The sequence below is a fragment of the Aotus nancymaae genome, unplaced genomic scaffold, assembly GCF_030222135.1.
Source record: "Aotus nancymaae isolate 86718 unplaced genomic scaffold, 86718_ANA_hifiasm-v0.15.2.pri h1tg000058l, whole genome shotgun sequence".
Taxonomy (NCBI): Eukaryota; Metazoa; Chordata; class Mammalia; order Primates; family Aotidae; genus Aotus; species Aotus nancymaae.
This window is the reverse complement of record NW_026988472.1, coordinates 55,079,540-55,098,134: the sequence shown is the minus strand read 5'-3', so window position 1 is coordinate 55,098,134 and position 18,595 is coordinate 55,079,540. Positions and strand designations below refer to the sequence as shown.

At 45.0% G+C, this 18,595-nt stretch overlaps 1 protein-coding gene across 1 annotated transcript in view; it reads right to left on the bottom strand.

Moving 5' to 3' along the window:
• MXRA5 (matrix remodeling associated 5) overlaps positions 1-14,994 on the bottom strand; it is a 33,544-nt gene extending 18,550 nt beyond the window's left edge. Inside the window, exons 1-3 of the mRNA XM_012458799.2 lie at positions 14,779-14,994; positions 3,334-3,463; positions 2,714-3,104 (exon numbers count right to left, since the gene is read on the bottom strand). Coding sequence (XP_012314222.2) covers positions 2,714-3,104; positions 3,334-3,463; positions 14,779-14,966 — 709 coding nt within the window. The 5' untranslated portion in view covers positions 14,967-14,994. The remainder of the gene's footprint in view (positions 1-2,713; positions 3,105-3,333; positions 3,464-14,778) is intronic.
• Positions 14,995-18,595: the final 3,601 nt, after the last annotated feature.

The following is an 18,595-nucleotide window of genomic DNA, read 5'->3' as shown; positions in this document are numbered from 1 at the left end:
TTGCACATCTCCCGCAACATGCATACTCACACTCACACTCATGCACACACACATACATGCTGTGAGACAAAGCAGCAAACATAAGCAGCATTTCACAAAATCCCTTGGCCAGATGAATTTCATGGCTCAGCGAACGAGCGCAGTCTCTAGAAGAATGCCCTGAAGGTGATGAGCAGGATGGAGCACAGGTCCACATGTCTCTTGCCTAAATCACTGTACTTCTAGAAGAGAGGAGTTCAATGCTCGTAGGCCTTGCCTCTTTCCGCACGTAAGATAATGACTCTGCCTCTGTAATCTATAACCAGATGTCCCCTGGCATCCAAACTTTGATGAGAATCAGCTCTAATGTCAATTCTGAACACATCTGTTGTGAATTCTGACCACATTTGATGTGACTTCTGAGCACCTGCAGAAGCTCCAGCACCGGTGTATAAGCTGTGGGCTGAAATATTGCTTTGGAGCAGTCTAACAGCAACTCTCCGAAAGATTCTGGGATTGCAATCTTCAGAAAGGCTCACTACATAAAACTAACTTTAATACTTTAAAAGCTTGGCTTTTCTTTCACATACATGCAAATCTACACATAGGCAGATGTACACACATGCGCACAAACACATACATGCATAGGCATGCACACACGAAGACATGCATGTGTAATCTCCAGACAGTAGCAGAGATGGTCTTTGCCCTGCAAAGCTTTATGGGTCCACATCCATAATGTCGTGTTGCTGCTATAAAATAGCCATCCGAGTGCATTTTCAGGCCCTCTTGCATCCATTGGGGTGTGGGGACTGTTTCCCACCAGTGGAATATGAGTGGAGGAGGCATATATCTTCTCTGGTTAAGACCATTCACAAATGGGTGTACCTCTGTCTTTCCCCCATCCATTGCTTGATGGTCTCTTGGAATGAACCTCTAAAAGCTGGAAAGAGGCAAGCCCCTTGAACATCTAGCAGTAAAGACTCCCAAGCAAGCAACTGAGCAAATCTAATAATGTTGAGTTGGAAATAAGTTTAGAAGCTGCAAGGAACAGAAGGGAAGACTGTGTGGCTAGAAATGCACGAATAAGAAGAACAATGGGGGCACCATGCTAGAGGATGGTGGGGACAGGTAGAGTGACCATTGTGTGGAGACTTCTTGGAGCCAATGTGCAGATGTGCGTCTTATCCTAAAAGCAATGGAAATCAGTTATGCAGAGGTGTGGCCTGGCTGGATGCACATTCTGCAAAAATGTTCTCACTGCTTTGTAGAGAGTGGATGGGAAACAGGCTGGCAAGGCTACGGGAAGCTTGCTTAGAATGCTCCCCCTTCCCACCAGAGAGAGAAGAAAAGGAGTTTGATCCAGGCTAGTGGCTGTGAGAATGGAGTAAGAAAATAGATCCAGGATATGGTAAACACAATGCAATCTGAGGATGGGGATAGGCTGCAAGGAACGGCTTAGAGAAGCTGGAGGAAGGAAGGAAGGAAGGAAAGGGGGAAGGGAGGGAGGGGGGAGGAATGGAGGAAGGAAAAGACGGAAGAAAGGAAGGAAGAAAGAAAGAAAGGAGAAAAGTAAGGAAGCAGGGAGGGGAGAAAGGAGGGAGGGAGGGAAGGAGGAAAGAAAGGAAGGTGGGAAGCAGGGAGGGAAGGAGAGAAGGACGAAGGAAGGAAGGAAAGAAGGAAGGAAGGAGGGATGGAAGGAAGGAAGGAAGGAGGGAGGGAAGGAAGAAGGGAGGGTAGGAAGGAAGGAGGGAGGGAAGGAAGGAAGGAGGGAGGGAAGGAAGGAAGGAGGGAGGGAAGGAAGGAGGGAGGGAAGGAAGGAAGGAACAAAGGAAGGAAGGAGAAAAGGAATAAAGGAAGGAAGAAAGAAAGAAAGGAGAAAAGTAAGGAAGCAGAGAGAGGAGAAAGGAGGGAGGGTGGGAAGGAGGAAAGAAAGGAAGATGGGAAGCAGGGAGGGAGGGAGAGAAGGAAGGATGAAGGAAGGAAGGAAAGAAGGAAGGAAGGAGGGAGAGAAGGAAGGAAGGAGGGAGGGAAGGAAGGAGGGAGGGAAGGAAGGAAGGAGGGAGGGAAGGAAGGAAGGAAGGAAAGAAGGAAGGAAGAAGGGAGGGAAGGAAGGAAGGAAGGAGGGAGGGAAGGAAGGTAGGAAGGAAGGAACAAAGGAACAAAGGAAGGAAGGAGAAAAGGAATAAAGGAAGGAAGGAGAGAAGGAGGGAAGGCACCACAATCTACTTTGCTGCAACTCCTACACATAAGTCCTGGTTGTTGTCATAGCTCTCTGGATCAATACTCAGCATTGCTTCCCCGTCTATAAAACAATGACCTCATAGCCACTCCTCCCACCAGCCTGCTCTTTTCCAAGCATCCTTTGTGACTTCCTTATGAAACATGCATTCACAGCCCTTTCCCAGTCCCAGTTTCCCACATTAAGCTGCAGTCCAAGGCTGGCATGATCCTCCAGATATCCATTCCATGGCAACCCACGTGAACCATATGTAACTGATTACGTGAGTACTACCTTTCACTACGGGATAACTGCATTTGCATTGGGGAATAAAGGTGTCTCAACATTTAAGTGGTAACATTTAAGGTGTGAGTTCCTGTCTTACTGATTAGATGCTCAGATTTCACCCAAGGCAAGATGAATAAGTCAACACAAGAACCATGGAGAATGGACCGTCTCCAAAAAGATAAAAGAGTGTGCAGCTAGGAGTGGTCTGCTCTCCTCTCTTCTTACCTCTGGATTTTGCATCCCATTCCAAAAACCATCTCATCTCACAATCGCAGGTCCATGGATTTCCCTGCAAGTAAAGATTCTCCAGAAGCGGCATGTTCTGAAGCATGCTGGCGGGAAGGGTTCTAATCATGTTCTCCGCTAGATAGAGGTGTCTTATGGTGGAGATTCTGAAATAATCCAGAAACGTGAATGTGGAGAAAGTGCTGGGGTGCAGCTGGTGGAGCAGATTTCCTTCCAAATGGAGCAGCCTCAGGGACATTAAGCCATTGAAAGCTTGCGGGTGGATAAACTCGATCTGGTTGTGGTCAATGTGCAGCCTCATTAAGTTAGAGAGACCCTGGAGGGCCTGTCCTGTGATCGCTCTCAGCTTGTTGTAGCTGAACTTGAAAACCTACAAGGACAGGGGAAAACAAAACGAAACAAAAGTATCCTGTTTATAGTTTAAAGAGCCACACCCCAAACAAACCAGTACAAGGGGCTGAGAGCAATGTCATGAAGCTGGCCTTTTAAGTAAAAAGTAGCCATTGTATTGATCGTTAAGGAGAATGGCATAGTTTCCATTCTTTATTACTGGTCCTACAGGATGCAATTAGTGATGCTTATAAAAGCTGTGGCTTTACCTGGAGAGAGCTGAGGTCTCTTAAAGCTCCGTCGGGGATGCTTGGGATCTCATTGCCGTGAATCATAAGTAGCTCCAACTTGGTCAGTCCTGCAAATGAGGTTTCTGACAGGGCCTGTATGCTATTAAACCTAAAGAATAGTAACAATAATAATTAAGAAAATAAATAGTAAATATTTAAGTCCCATATGGGAAACATTCCCTAGCCTGCCCAAGAGCAAAGTAGTAAAATGGTGAGTCTTTTTATTTATTTCTTAGAGACAATCTTACTCTGTCATCCAGGCTGGAGTGCAGTGGTGCAATCGTAGCTCACTGCAGCCTCCACCTCCCAGGCTCCAGCAATCCTCCTACCTCAGCCGCCCTAATAGCTGGAACTATAGGCACAGGCCACCATCCCCAGGCTGATTTTTTAATTTTTTTTTTTTTTTTTTTTTTTTTTTTTTTTTGTAGAGACAGGGCCTTGCTATGTGCCCAGGCTGGTCTGGAACTCCTGGCCTCATGTGATCCTCCTACCTGGATCTCCCAAAGTGCTGGGATTACAAGCATGAGCCACTGCAGCTGGCCATGAAACTGATTCTGAGGTTATAGGGGTGCCATTCCCAAAGACGTTTATCCCTTTGTTTCCCCTGTCTATCTCTGGGGTGAAGAAGAAAGTGACACATATTTATTTGTCTTCCTTCTGTTAAGGAACATTCACGGAGAACTTTGACTTGGAATATGCTAATGTGGTCAGGAGGGTATTTGATGTCCATCAATAGGATTTAGAATTCAACGTGAGGCTGTTCCACATGTCTGTTTCTTGGAAACTCTGTGCTGAAGTGGCAGTAACAAGGAGGGACACACAACTAGCAGGGGTGGGAAAATCCACAGCATTGGAATTCGCTTTGCATGTGGTAAGAAAGGAGAGAGCTCTGTGCTAATGGCCAATAGAAACATTGACCTCAGACATCAACACTCTTATTTCCCGTGGACAGGATGCTAGGTTTCTTTATTTTGTTTTTTCCCGTAACCTGTCCTCAAGGTGAGATTTTTTTGTTTTTAAGTTTTGGTTTTTTGTATTGCATATACAATTGTCAAGATGCGTTTTTGACCAATATAGAAATTTCTCTCTGCCATATTGGTAATAGCATAAACAATGCTTAAACTTGATCCCTGGATAAGCAATTTGAAAAGTGAATAGAGAAGCCTGCACACTGTTACCATAAATCACTGTTTCTGCTGAGATATAACACATCTAGCCTGATATCATTGATGGCTTCTCCTTATCACCTAAATAAAAGGAAACCAACTAGCAGAGAACACAGGTGAACAGCTCATGGCTAAATGCAACAGATGCTAGCATGGTCCAGTTTTCTCACACTCATCTGCGCCCAAAGCTGGACTACAATTCCGAAGGTGACAGGAACACCGGGTTCGGTGTAACTGCTCTAAGAACCCGCCTTAGGAAGCACCTTTCCGCTACAAAGTTTTCAGAGCAGGACATTTATAAGCTCTACCCTCAAAAACCAACCTCGATTGCTTCAAACTCTTCAAAGACTTCCTTTCATAACTGCATTCTTCTTTTTAAGACCAATTTATGCAAAGAAAACATCAGGTGGAATTAAGTGCATCCCACCTCATATTGAAATAGTGTTGTATGGATCAATGCGGTGTATGGGGAAATACAGTAAAAGTTGATCCTATTTCCTATTCATCATTGTGACTCATGCAGTTAATGAACAATCCATAAACAGTTTCTCTCTTCTTGATTACATGACATTTTCCACTCTTCTTTTTAGTGCATTACTCCAGTGTTCTGTCAGCTAATCTCTGCTTTATTTAACACTGGTGAGAGGTAAAATATTTAAAGAATCGGGCTCATAGTTACTTGTGCCCCTTATGAACATGCTTTGGATTCCATAGAAGGTGGGAGACTAGCTGGAATTGAGCCTGGTCCTCTTTGTATTACTTTTTGCCCTTTATCACCTAAACCCCACGAAGCAGGCTAATTTCCCACAGCAGGAACTGAGATTCAAGAAAGTTTCCAAGCCTGGCATGGAGGCTTATGCATGTATCCCAGCACTTTGGGAGGCTGAGGCAAGAGGATCACTTGAGCCCAGGAATTCAAGACCAGTCTGGGCAACATAGTGAGACCTCATTTCTACAAAAAGTACAAAAATTAGTTGGCTGTGGTGGTGCATGCCTGCGGTCCCAGCTACTCGGGAGGCTGAGGAAGGAAGACCACTTGAACCCAGGAGGTTGAGGCTGCAGAGAGCCAATTGTGCCACTGCACTCCAGCCTGGGCAACAGAGCAAAACCATGTCAAAAAAAAAAAAGTAAGAAAGAGAAAAAAAGAAACTTTCCAACCTTTTTGAGTAATAAGGAAAAAGGGGGTTAAACCATGAAATGTTCCATTCCAAAGTTTTTTTCCTATTACCTAGTGGTATGTTCGTCTTACTAAAACAAGATGGGAACTTAAATATTCCACAAACAAACACAGTAATAACAGCAGTGATGTCCCCCTTACAGAGAAGAGGAGACTCACAGAAGGCATTGAATGCATTGAAGAATACAGTGAGAGTAAAATCCAGGTATCTTGAGACCAAAGCTTCAACGTGCGCTAAGATGCTGTTAACTGAGGTGGGAGAAGCTATCAATATCTACTTGACATTCTATTTTATTTAGTGAGTTCAAATGTATATAATCACGGTGCAAAACTTCCCAGAAGATAGTGCTGCAAAGACAAGTGAAATTCAAGGGCATGAAGCTTTATTTCATGACGTTAAGGACCGTGAACCTCCTCAGTGGGCAAAATTCCAAGTAAGAGAAGAAAGGTGCATTTTTTGCAATTATGAGTTTAGCAGTTTCCCGCAGACTATAATAAAGGAGAAGGAAGGTGCTGACTACTGCAAGCTGGGTGGTGAATGGAGGTCCCAGTGTGTAGAGGTGACACCCTTAGAGGTGAGATACAACCGTTTAAGACAGAGTGTGGCTCTGTTGCCCAGGCCAGAGTGTGATGGCACAATCTTGACTCACTGCAACCTCTGTGTCTGGGGCTCAAGCCATCCTCCCAATTCAGCCTTCTTAGTAGCTGAAACCGCAGGCACCCGCCATCACACCTGTCTAATTTTTGTATTTTTAGTAGAGACAGGGTTTCACTATGTTGCCCAAGCTGATCTTAAGCTTCTGAGCTCAAGTGATCCACCTGCTTTGGCCTCCCAAAGTGCTGGGATTACAGGTGTCAGCCACCACACCCGGCCAGGCCTCGTGTTTTGAGGTCAGACACAGTTCACGTTACCTGCTAGCTATCCCAGAGAAGTGCCAAACTTTTGGGAAGCTCAAATTCTTCATTAGTAATGCTAATGAGGATTCTTTTTTCAGAGGGCCATGTGTGGGTTAAAGAATGTAACGTCTGTAGCCACTCAGACGTTGCCCCGTGTCAAGGACTGCTGCAGGGTTTACGGAGGAAATAGGCACAGCAAGGCACCGGGGAGATCAAAGGGAAAGTCACAGCCGTGCAAGACACAAAAAGAGGCAGGACGAGAATCTGCGCGTTAAAAACAGCAACTAAAATGTAGTTAGGCAGGGGAATAATGAGCAATATGCCATAGGAATAAAGACATTCAGTGAAAACATAAATATTCAGATGTTCCATAAAATGATACATACTATGAATAATGTAACAATCATACAAGAATCATAATATTCGTAAATACATCCATTCAGTGATTTTTCTCAGAGACACTCAAATGACCAATTTCAGACCTGATTTCAGCTGACTCCAGAGTAGAAATCTACCTGATACATTTCTAATTCCTTCTTTGTCACATTACCTTTCAAGGAACTTTGCACCGTAATTCCATATGGTTGAACTTACTAAATAAAACAGAGTGTCAAGTAAATATTGATAGCTTCACCCACCACAGTTAATGGTCTCTGAATACAAGGTGAAGCTTTGGTCTCGAGATACCTGTACTTAACAATAGTCACTGTGTATTCTTGGCTGTATTCAGAGTATTCCATGAGTCTCCTCTTGTCTATAATGGAGACATTATTATTGTTATTGCTGTGTTTGCAGGGTTTTTAAGTTCCTATCTTGGGGGTAAATGAAGTGTCAATCATGGATAATGAGCATCCTAAGTTGTCATTTTTATTTTTATTTCATTCATTCATTCATTTGAGATGGAGTCTTGCTCTGCTACCCAGACTGGAGTGTAGTGGCACAATCTTGGCTCATCGCAACCTCTGCCTCCAGGGTTCAAGCAATTCTCTAGCCTCAGCCTCCTAAGTAGCTGGGACTACAGGGGCAGCCACCACACCCTGCTAATTTTTGTATTTTTAGTAGAGATGAGGTTTCATCATGTTGGTGAGGCTGGTCTTGAACTCCCGACCTCAGATGATCCGCCCGCCTCGGCCTCCCCCAGTGCTGGGATTATAGGTGTGAGCCACTGCACCCGGCCACCATTTTTATTTTTAAGAGAATACCTTGTTTCTTCTTATGTAAGCAGAAGGACAGATGATCTAGCAGCCAAGAGAGGGCCAAGAAAGTCTTACAGGGTGGGTTTGCTGACGGCATCCTCAGAATTGGTCACAGGTTTCTGTTTGACTGAATTACCAACCATGAGGAATAATGCAATGCACATGAGTGAGAATCAAAGAGAGTCTAAACGTACATTTCAGAGACGCCGACTACAGAGTAGAAGTCTACCTGACACATTTTCTCACTCAATCTTTAAATCAACTTTCTGCGAAATCACTACGCAGTGGCAGTAATCACTGCTCAAGATGCACACCACAAAAAGGAATGAAGCTCTGACACAGGCTACAGTGTGGTGACCCTTGAAAGCTGTGGTTCACTAAAAGAACCCACTACAGGTCATCTATTGCAGTGGTTCCCAAATCCTGGGCCACAGACCAGTACTGGACAGGTTAGGAACCGAGCTGCACAGCACGAGGTGAGCGGGTGGGTGAGCCAGCAAAGCTTCATCTGTACCTGCAGCCGTTCCCCATCGCTGGCATTACCGCCTGAGCTCCACCTCCCGTCAGATCAGCGGTGGCATTAGATTCTTATAGAAGCACAACCCCTACTGTGAAGTGCAAGGAATCTAGGTTGTGCGCTCCTTCTGAGAATTTAGTGTTTGATGATCTGTCACTGTCTCCTTCACCTCCACATGGAACTGTCTAGTTGCAGGAGAATGAGCTCAGGGCTCCCATTGATTCTGCATTATGATGAGTTGTAGAATTATTTCATTATATATTACAGTGCAGTTATAATAGAAATAAAGTGCACAAAAACGTAATTCGCTTCAATCATCCCCAAACCACTCCCCTCCCTGTCTGTGGAAAAATTATTTTCCATGAAACTGGATCCTGGTGCCAGAAAGGTTGAGGGCCACTAATCTATTGTATAATTCCATGTATATGAAATGTTCAGAATAGTCAAATTCGTAGAAACAGAAAACAAAGCGGTGGTTCCCAAAGGCTGGTGGAGGAGAGGGAGTGGAGAATGACTGCTTAACCCATATGAGGTCTCCTTTTGGGATGGTGAAAATGTTTCTAACAAGATAGAGATAATGGATACACAGTAGTATGAAGGTACTAAATGGCACTGAATTGTAGAGCCTACAAGGGTGAATGCCATGTCATTTGAATTTTACTTTAAAAAATTGCATAAACATTGTATAGGTCAGCTTTGTATGTGCCTTCAGGATTAGCTGACTCTGAAAACAAGCTTAATTCTTTTAGAGATGTAGACATAAAAGGAAAAATAAGGCAGGTTCTGTTTGAACTTCCCTCAACATAAAGCAATGTCTGCTACAGATTCCACGTGCATGGATTCATTCTGCAATGCAGTTGCAGCTATAATTTGAGTTTTATGTGTCTGCAGGTTACTATTCTTGGTGGGTCAATAAAATAGGCAAGGGCTCACCTCTCTTAGCAAGAAGGATGACTAGAAAGGTAAAAATAATAAAAACGATCATTTCAGGCAGTTGTAAATTTCATAAGGAAATAATTAAAGGACAGGAAGGAGAGTAGAAGGGGTTTGATGGACCAATGTCTAGGGCAGGGCTCTCTGGGGAGCTGAGATTTGAAGTAGGGCTTAAGCAACAAAGGGGTGTGACCGTGTACACCTACACCTGTCTTGGGACAAGGCATTCGCAGTGTAGGAAGACACCCAGAGATTTTCATTGTTTTATGCAAAAGCCCATTGTTTCGTTTGTTATCCCTAATTAGGAACACTTGGTTTGGGTGCCATGTCAGTGTTTCACTCCATTATTGCTTGACTTACAGTTCATTCACTTTCTTAACTCTCTGCTCCAAGATGCCTCCTTTTATTTCCAGAGATTCATTCTTGGTCCACTTGGGCATGTCCTCATCATTTTAGAAGAATATTCCATGGCGGACAATTAGTTAGCTCTCTGGTATTTCGCTGTTTGCCATAAAGTTCAGAGTTATTGGTCATCTTTCTGTTCCTTAGACTCACCGAGCTTGCACGCTTTATGGCACGGTCATTGATTTGTTCTCTATAGAGATGCTGCTCAACATCCTGTAATGCACAGGATGGCCCCCGCAACCCAGACTGATTCAGTCCTAAACATCAAGATTGCAGAAATTTGGAAACCTTACCTTAGTATGTGCAACTTTGTCTGTCTATCTGTCTCTCTTTCTCTCTGTCTGTATCTACCTACCTACCTACCTATCATCTATCAATCTATCTATAATCCTATCATCTATCAAGCATCTATCTGCTATCTATCATCTCTATATCAACCACATATCTATTCACCCATCATATCTATGTATCATCTATGTATGTATCTATAGCTACTTCATCTATCTATCATCCTGTCATCTACCTACCAACATACCTACCTTTCATCTGTCTCCATCATCTATCAGTCTATCATCCTATAATTCTATCATCTATTCATTATCTATATATCATCATGTATCTATTCATCCATCACATCTATCTATTTATCTATCATCTATTATTTTTTCATCCATGGCATCTATCTATCTAATATTTATGTATCATCACAGAACATTTCCAAATGTAGTTAGAGAAAGAGCAGGCATTGCTGAGTGGTGGGAGTGAAAATGAGGACAAACTTGGGGAAAGAACTTCTGCTCAGAGGGGAGCAAGAGGGTGTATTCCCTCATTTGCTGGATGGCAAAGGCTGGGAGAGACACGTGTTGGGGAAAGAATTCAAAGCTGTATTTGCCATGGGATGTGTGAGAATTTTGTGAGAATCTAAGGGGAGAAGAGGGCTCAAGACCAAGATGGAGACCCACCATGCACATTCAGGGGAGACTGGCCAACTGACCAATGGAATAGACGCCTGGGAGTAAATAATATCACCTGAACGGAGCCCAGAAGAAGGAGGCAGATCTTCAGTCAGAGGAGATAGGGTTCTGAGGGTCAGTCTCTGAAATGGGTGAGAAACAGCTGGATATTCCTCAGCACATATTACTTCAAGGGTGTGCTATATTCTCCTTCCATAGTTGTGGTCACCAAAAAGGTCTCCAGATGTCACCAAATGTTCTCCAGGAGCAAACTCATCCATTGTTGATAACTACTGTCATAGATAGATGATAGATAGATGCATAGACAGATAGATAGATAGATAGATTAGATGAGATAGGCAGATATAGATAGTGCATGGATACATAGATAATATATTGGTAGATAGATTGATAGATAATAGAGATAGATGATAGGTACATAGATGACAGAATGGATAGATAACAGATATTGATTGATAGAGATGATAGGTAGGTAAATAGATTATTCATAAATAGATGACAGAATAGGTAGATTGATTAATAGATGATAGATCAATAGATGATGATAGAGATAGATGATAGGTGATAGGCAGACAGACGACACATAGATAGATCGATAGATAGATGATAGGTAGGTAGAGAGATAGATTGATGATAGAGATAGATGATAGGTAGATAGACAGGTAATAGGCAGACACATGACAGATAGATGGATAGATAGATAGACAGATAGATGGATAGATATTGAGAAAAGCAGAGTGGCTCAAACGAAAGCCATGGCTAGCTGAATGTCAAACTTAACCTGAGAATTTTGGTGACAACTATCAAGGTGGAGAAGAAGGGAAAACAGGAATAAAGGATCAGTACTGGTTGATTTCCCTTCACATCTCAATAAATCCCCCTGTTTGGGAAGGCACTCAAAGTCTGGGATGGGCTCCACATCAGCTCAGAAACCTGTCTGACTCTGTCATCCTCCCCTGCTTGCTTTAAGGGGCATTAGACAGCTTGCAGATGCAGGTGCCAAGGTTGCCAGATGTCAGAATGGGGCGGATATTCCAGGACAGAAGCCCAGGGAATCACTTGAGTAACCCCTCTCAGAAGATTTTTGCATCCTTCTAAAAATCAGCAGAGTCAAGGAAATTAGCACAACACTCAGGAAACAGAATCTAACTGGAGACTGAGAAGACCCTGCATAAAGTGTGGTCGTGTGGCTTATTAGTCCCTTGGTTTATATTCCAGACTATCTTCATCACCTATTGATTGGCAATCACTGAATATATAACCAACTCTGTGAAATGTTTATGGCAGACAATATTTGAAAAATTATGTCATAGGTTCCCGTTAGTATCACAAGGCAGAACTTAAAATAAAATAGGCAAGTATGGCATTGTTGAAGTCGCAGAAAGACATCATCAAAACCAGTCATTTAATCAAGGGAAAAAATATTTAAGAGTCTGAAAATCTATCTCTAGGTGGATACTATGTTGTTGGTTCCTAAAAAAAATATTTGGAAAACAATTTTCAGAAATGCTTTTAGTTTGTCCAAGCAGGAAACAGCAGTGCTGACAGAGAACCCTAAAAACAGCTGTGTGGGAATAGAAGGTTTCATTAACACTTGACCAACAATTTCTCATTCATTGAGAGTCTTATATTCTCTCCAGACTGCTAAAACACAAATCAATCCCTGAGTCTTATCTGTTAGACATTGCCTTTGCTTCAGTATTTTTCCCCAACAAAATGCAAGATGCCAGACTCATTGCCTAATTTGAGATTGATTTTTCTGAAACAATGTTACTATGATATTATTAGTGACTTTTCAAGTAGTATATTAATTCATGTTACAAATTAAACCAGATGGAAGTAATAGATGTTGATGCAGTGAAGTGATTCTCTGGAGTTTTTTAATTTTTCTTTTCTTTTTAATAATACCAAAAACTACCTCTAGAGATTACTGGCATCAATAGGAAAAAGAATCATTAACATGTTAGTATCTCTGTTTTATTCCCACGTTAAAGCCTTTAGGGCACTAAAATTCATTCTTTATTGTGAGTTGTTTAAAATGAAATCATCAGAAATGGTGTTGTAATTTAGAGGTTAGTTATGTTTTGCACTTACAAAGTACTTCAGTTTAAAAATAAATGGAAAGAAAAGCACCCAGAAACGGTATATAGATGCAAACAGCTTCAGAAGTAATAGTCTTATTGGTGCTGTAAGTCTCAAGCCATTAAACAAGTCATCTTCTCTTTGGGGAGGGTGTATGCAGAGACTGTCACCACCCTCATTTCCAGCCTGACATCCCCCTTCCCAACACACAACACACACACACAAACCTGCTGTGCACCAAGCACCTCAAAAAAAACATATTCTGCCTCAGCCCCATGCTTTTCAGAGGGCTCCACGAAGGCCTGGCTGATGGTACCCTGAGCTTGGGACCTGCCAAGGTGCTGGGTTTGAGAGATGAGGTGGCTAATCCCAGCAAGTGGGACCATGTCTTAAAATGGTTCACATATAAAAAACAATTCCTAGACAGAGCCATTTTGTACACCAAGGGTAGAAGAAAAAGAAGTTATAGTTAAAGCTCCACTTTCTGCTCTGCAATATCACATGTGCCATCCCCCAGGATTCAAATGGGCTTCAGCAGATACAGAACCAACCCAAATGCCCATCAGTGATAGACTGGATAAAGAAAATGTGGTACATATACACCATGGAATACTATGCAGCCATAAAAAGGAATGAGATCTTGTCCTTTGCATGCATGAAGCTGGAAGCTATCATCCTCAGTGAACTAACGCAAGAACAGAAAACCAAACACCACGTGTTGTCACTCATAAGTGGGAGCTGAACAATGAGAACACATGGACCAGGGAGGGGAGCATCACACACCGGGGCCTGTTGCAGGGTGAGGGGTGAGGAGAGGGAACTTAGAGGATGGCTCAACAGGTGCAGCAAACCAACATGGCACACATATACTTATGTAACAAATCTGCACGTTCCGCACGTGTATCTTGGAACTTAAAGTAAAATTTTAAAAAAATAAATAATAAATAAGTAAATAAAACAAATGGGCTTTAGCACCTCTTTCCTTTTTCTTATGCCCATTACACAAGATTGTAAAAAGGGAAGCTGGCTTATGTGTTACTATTCCCTCCTCTGGCAATGCCAAGCTGTTTTCCCCAATGAGCTATCATCGTTGTGGTTGGATGTTCAGATGGTCAACTCATAAAGTCTACTAGCATTTCATTGAGAAATCTGTTTAATGGACTTTTGCCATGGGTTAGGGAAATTTTCATCTTATGATCTCAACGTTTCATTCTCTTCTTCTACCACAGTCAATAGAGGAGAATTTGTTTTTTAACTTTGTTCTAAAAGATGTCCAAGTACATTTACATTTATTTTTCATTGACTCAAATCTGGCCATTTTATTTTTACTAAAACGTCTCCACGGTGGATACTTCTCAAACACTAATTTAATCAGTTGTTCTGTGGGTAGATGCTAGAAAGTAGCTAATACATTTTGTTGAAGAACTCCAAATCATTGCTGACTATTAAAATTGCAGTTGAGTACTTGTAGTTCATAGCAACTAACACTTATGTCCCCAAAACATTGTATGTATAAAATGAAACCAATATATTAAAATTCTATCTGGCATACCATGCCAAAATATGTTTTTAAAAAGATGCTGATATTTTTAATAGGCAAAATCTGCAGGAACTCTTTTATTGCTTCAAAGTCACAACTCTGTCATCTACATGACTTATAAAATGGCACAGATGTTCTGCTTATTGTTTTTATTATTCTCAAATTGTTGCTGAAGTCTATGTAAATCATCTTCATATGTTAGCGTGTGTGTCTCATGCATTCACCTCTACGATGTATTAAATAAATGCTGTCAAGGGAATTTCTCAACAAACTCTAAAGTTGTTCATGTTGCTTGTTAATAGACCTTACAGCAGTGGCAGCTGATGGATATATTCAGGTAACCATACAAAAAGCTGCGTTTAGCAGAGCTAAAACTTTTCCTCTCTATTTTGCCCATCTGCAGCTGCAGAATTCTCAACAGAGCCACACAGAGGAAATGCACATATGAAGTTAAGTAAATGCACATACACACATGCAAAACCAGATCAAGACGCACGCACTGACATTGAGATGGTTCAGGAAGAAGGTGGTACAAACCCCAGATTGATTCTTTCCACGTGTTTAGCAATGCCGGCGGGCACGGAAGCCAGGGAACGGAACGTGCAGTGGACCTCGCTGGGGACGTAGCAGGCACAAGGATGCGGGCAGGCCAGCGCCGCTCCCGGATGGCCCCAAAGCAGGATCAGCACCACGGAGAGGGCCCCCCAGTGCGCCCGCGTGGGCATCTTGTCGGGGTGCCTGATCCTCGGATACCTGGGGTAGAACAATGACACGAGATGCTCTTATTCACAGGTAGCACCGACTTACTGTGGGCAATTTTTAAATTTGAATTGTGCATCATGGTTCCAAGCTTCCCAGGATTTCACACGATGTGTCGTAGTGACTCTTAAACGGTGGGAAATGAGAAAGACGAAACTTACGGGTTTTTCTAAACTTTTCACCATTCACCTAAATCATGACTATAGAATATAGTCTTGATTCTTGACTTGGCTACTATGATTTGGAAGTCTGTCCTGCACTCTGTAATTGTGGGTATGAAATGGGAGGGGGGGGACAAGAAAAGAGAAGTTTACATTTACGTTTCCACAATAAAAGAAATAATAAAATGTGTTTCTTCCTCCGACGACGAGACTGAGATATTATATATTGTATATGTTTGAATTTAAAACTTTCCAAGAAAAGTGTTTATTCATATTTTTTCCTTTAATTATATTCCTCAACCCTTTAATTCTAGCTTCTTGAAGAGCTTAAAGAGGTATTTGCTAGAAAGAGATTCATCCTGTTATTTCAGGGTCTATTTACTATCCTTATTATTATTATGATTTTTGCCTTGGAAAAGGCAGGGAGTTTTTTTGATGATACAGAGTTGCTGTTAATCGGGGAGAAAGTTTGGGTGGACCTCTGATCATTCAATAACAGGACGGGACTGCTTGTGAAATATATTCGGGCAAACAGAAAAAAAATGAAGTCACTTAAAAAATGGAAAAGCCCGGGTAAATGCTAGATTGCATCAGCTACTTCATTTAGAATGGCGGTGATCATTTTCTTAGTGCCCTGGAAATGCCTATGTCATCTAACATTTTTGTCATCTCTTGGAGTTCACTTAAAAATAGTGACACACATGGAAAGTTAATAGGGATACACAACAAACGCGCGCCTGCCCATTCGCCCAGGTTCTGAACGATCGCCAACTGCTGATTAAAAATTCTAAAACCCTTCCTGGAAGAAAGGAGCATCCCAAACCTGTAGCTTTCCCTGCCTTTAAGTGACCTAGAAAAGGTTATTCTCTTAAGCCCGTGGGAGCGTCTCCCAGCAGCTGCCCATGAAGAACTGATGGTGCACAGGTAGCTCTGCAAAAAAGCAAGTCCGGGCTCTGCCTCTGGGCGCTGGAACAAACCGGCTTTTGCAGCTCTGCAAAAGTCCTCGGAGTTTCCTCTCTCGCCAGAGCCGGGGCTTTCCCCGCCCCTGCCTGAGAGCCCGACCTCCGCGCTGGGCTGGTTCCAAGGGCAGCCGCGCCAGTCCCCAGCGTCCTGTGCCTACGGGCGGACCTGGCCCGGGCGTTCCAGGGGAGTCCTCAGTCCCCGCTTCCTGTCCGGCCTCCCACCCAGGCACCAACCTCCCAGGAGACCCAGGAAACTCGCCCCCAGACAACCCTAATCCCGGGGATGCGGGGTCAGGTCTCTCTGCGGTGGAGAAAGCGGCCCAGCGCCAGCTAGGCCGCCGGAGAAGGTCTGCGAACCCCTCCGGGAAGCGCGGGTGGGGGCCTGAGGCCGTCTGCTTTCTTCTTGGCCCAGGACGGACAACCTGGAGTGGCCAGGCCGGCGGCCCTGAGCCCTGGCCGGCTTCCAGAGTCCGATGGGTCGCGTCGAGCTGGCTGCGGGGTGAATTACGCGCTTTCCCGGAAAGCGGCTGGGGTGGCCCCATGAGTCCCTGCCGCTCTTGACTGGGATGTGAAACCCCTTCTATCTGCGGTGATGACTTAACCGCTTTTTTTCTTTTCTTTTTTCTTTTTTTTTTTTTTTTTTTCACGTCTCAGATCACTCTGGGAGTTGGGTTGTCCCCCTTCCAGGGAAAGCCTGGATAAGAGGAGGAGGAAAGAGGTGGGGAAGGAGGGGAGCGGGGGAAACAGAGGAGGGAGAGGAGACTTGAAGTAACCACAGCCTGAGCAACTTGGAAAGAGGCCCCTCAAAGTGTCCTTTCCCCCACCGATTGCAAGAGCAGAGTGGGCTTAGGAGTTCCGTTGGCAGCATTCTAGACACGAGGGATGGAGGGGTTGAAGGTCGCCAGCGAGAGCGAAGGAAGGGGGGCGCGTTGGGGAAAGGAAGGCAAGACGGCGTGGGAAGTCTGGGCTTAATTAGACCTATTCAGTGCATCCTCCTTCAAGATGCAGCTCTCCTCCCTAACTGATCCTTAGCTACTTAAAATCGCAGGAATTCAGGTATCCTATTTCTTAACTACTTCGAACAGTGCTGGGGAACAGAGCAATCTGCCTGCAGGCCCTTTACCCCCAGTTTTTCCCTTGGGTGTCTCTCAAATCCCTTCACCCCCTGCAGGCAGACACAGTAGCCCTCGGGCACCCTGGCCACCCTCGGTCCTCACCTGTCCTTGGGAAGCCGCCGCACGCGGGATCGGTGCGCCCAGATCATCCACCGAGCCGGGGCGCGCGAGTCACGGCCGGGAGTCCGCCGGGACCATGCCCTTCCCGGGGCCGGGGGCGAGGCAGCTCGGCTTCCCAGAGCGGCACAGCGAGCGGGCGCCCTTTTATTCCCGGCGCCGCGAGGCTTCCCCAAGTCCACGCCTCGGCACACCCCCACCCTGCCCCACCCCGGGGAGACGGGGCGCGGGCCGGAGCCAAGGGACCCTGGCCTCGCCGCTCTGCGCTCAGCCTTCCTCTCGCGTCTTCATCGCGCCCGGGACCGGGTGGGCATGCCTCGCCCACTCCTGCTGCAAGAACCGCAAGGGCTCGGGGAAGGAGTGCTCTTTGTCAGAGAGAAGTCCAGGGACCCAGGAGGGAAGGGCGAGATGCCGGGAGCGCGGTGGGAGCCGCAGCACAGAGTCCGGGCTTGGAGAGCGCCTAAGCAGCGCTGCAAAGGTTTCCGTTCCTTTCAGGGGAGAGACAAGGGGCAGGGTGTGCGCTTCTCCGGGCCGGACGGCGTTTTCTCTGGCAGCTCTTCCCAGCCCGTGTGCAGGCAGGAGCGGGCTGGCCCCGCCGGCATCCAGCGAGCTGCAGGCCTGGTTGCAACGTGAGAGCCGCCGCCACGCCCTCCCGCCACTCCAGGACTCCCGGGCGCCCGCCTTCCTCCCGCTGCCAGAGAGTTCCTGCCAGAAAGGTGGAACGGGCTCCCCTCCGGCGTGGGGAGTCTTCGAGGGGCAGGGCGAGGGCTGGGAAGTTCGGAGAGTCTGATGGTATTGGCGGGGGTGGGGGGTGGGGGGTAGGGAAGCGACCTGGGGACAAGGCAAAAAGGAGAGAGTGCGGAGGGGAGGTCCTATTCCAGGAGGCAGAGGAGGAGGAGGAGGCTGTATGGCTTCCTGGAGAAGTCAGACCTGGGAATGGTGGGGAGAGGTCAGGCGAGGATCTTCACTCAGCAGAGCCCACGTGGGGCAAAAACATGGAGCTCAGACGGGTGTGCAGGGCCTGGAAAGGCACCTTGGCACCAGCTTGTTGCAGGGTGCACCCACGACTGCTTTTCGCCCTTCCTCTGGTTAGCCGCATTCCTCTTTCGGAACCAGCATTTTGACCTCACGTCCTCAGGGCCAGTGTTTGCCTGTTGTGTTCTTTGATCTACAAAAGACTTCTGTGAGTATAAACACAATTATTTTCCAAACTCAATGGTACCACTTCGTTGTACAACCA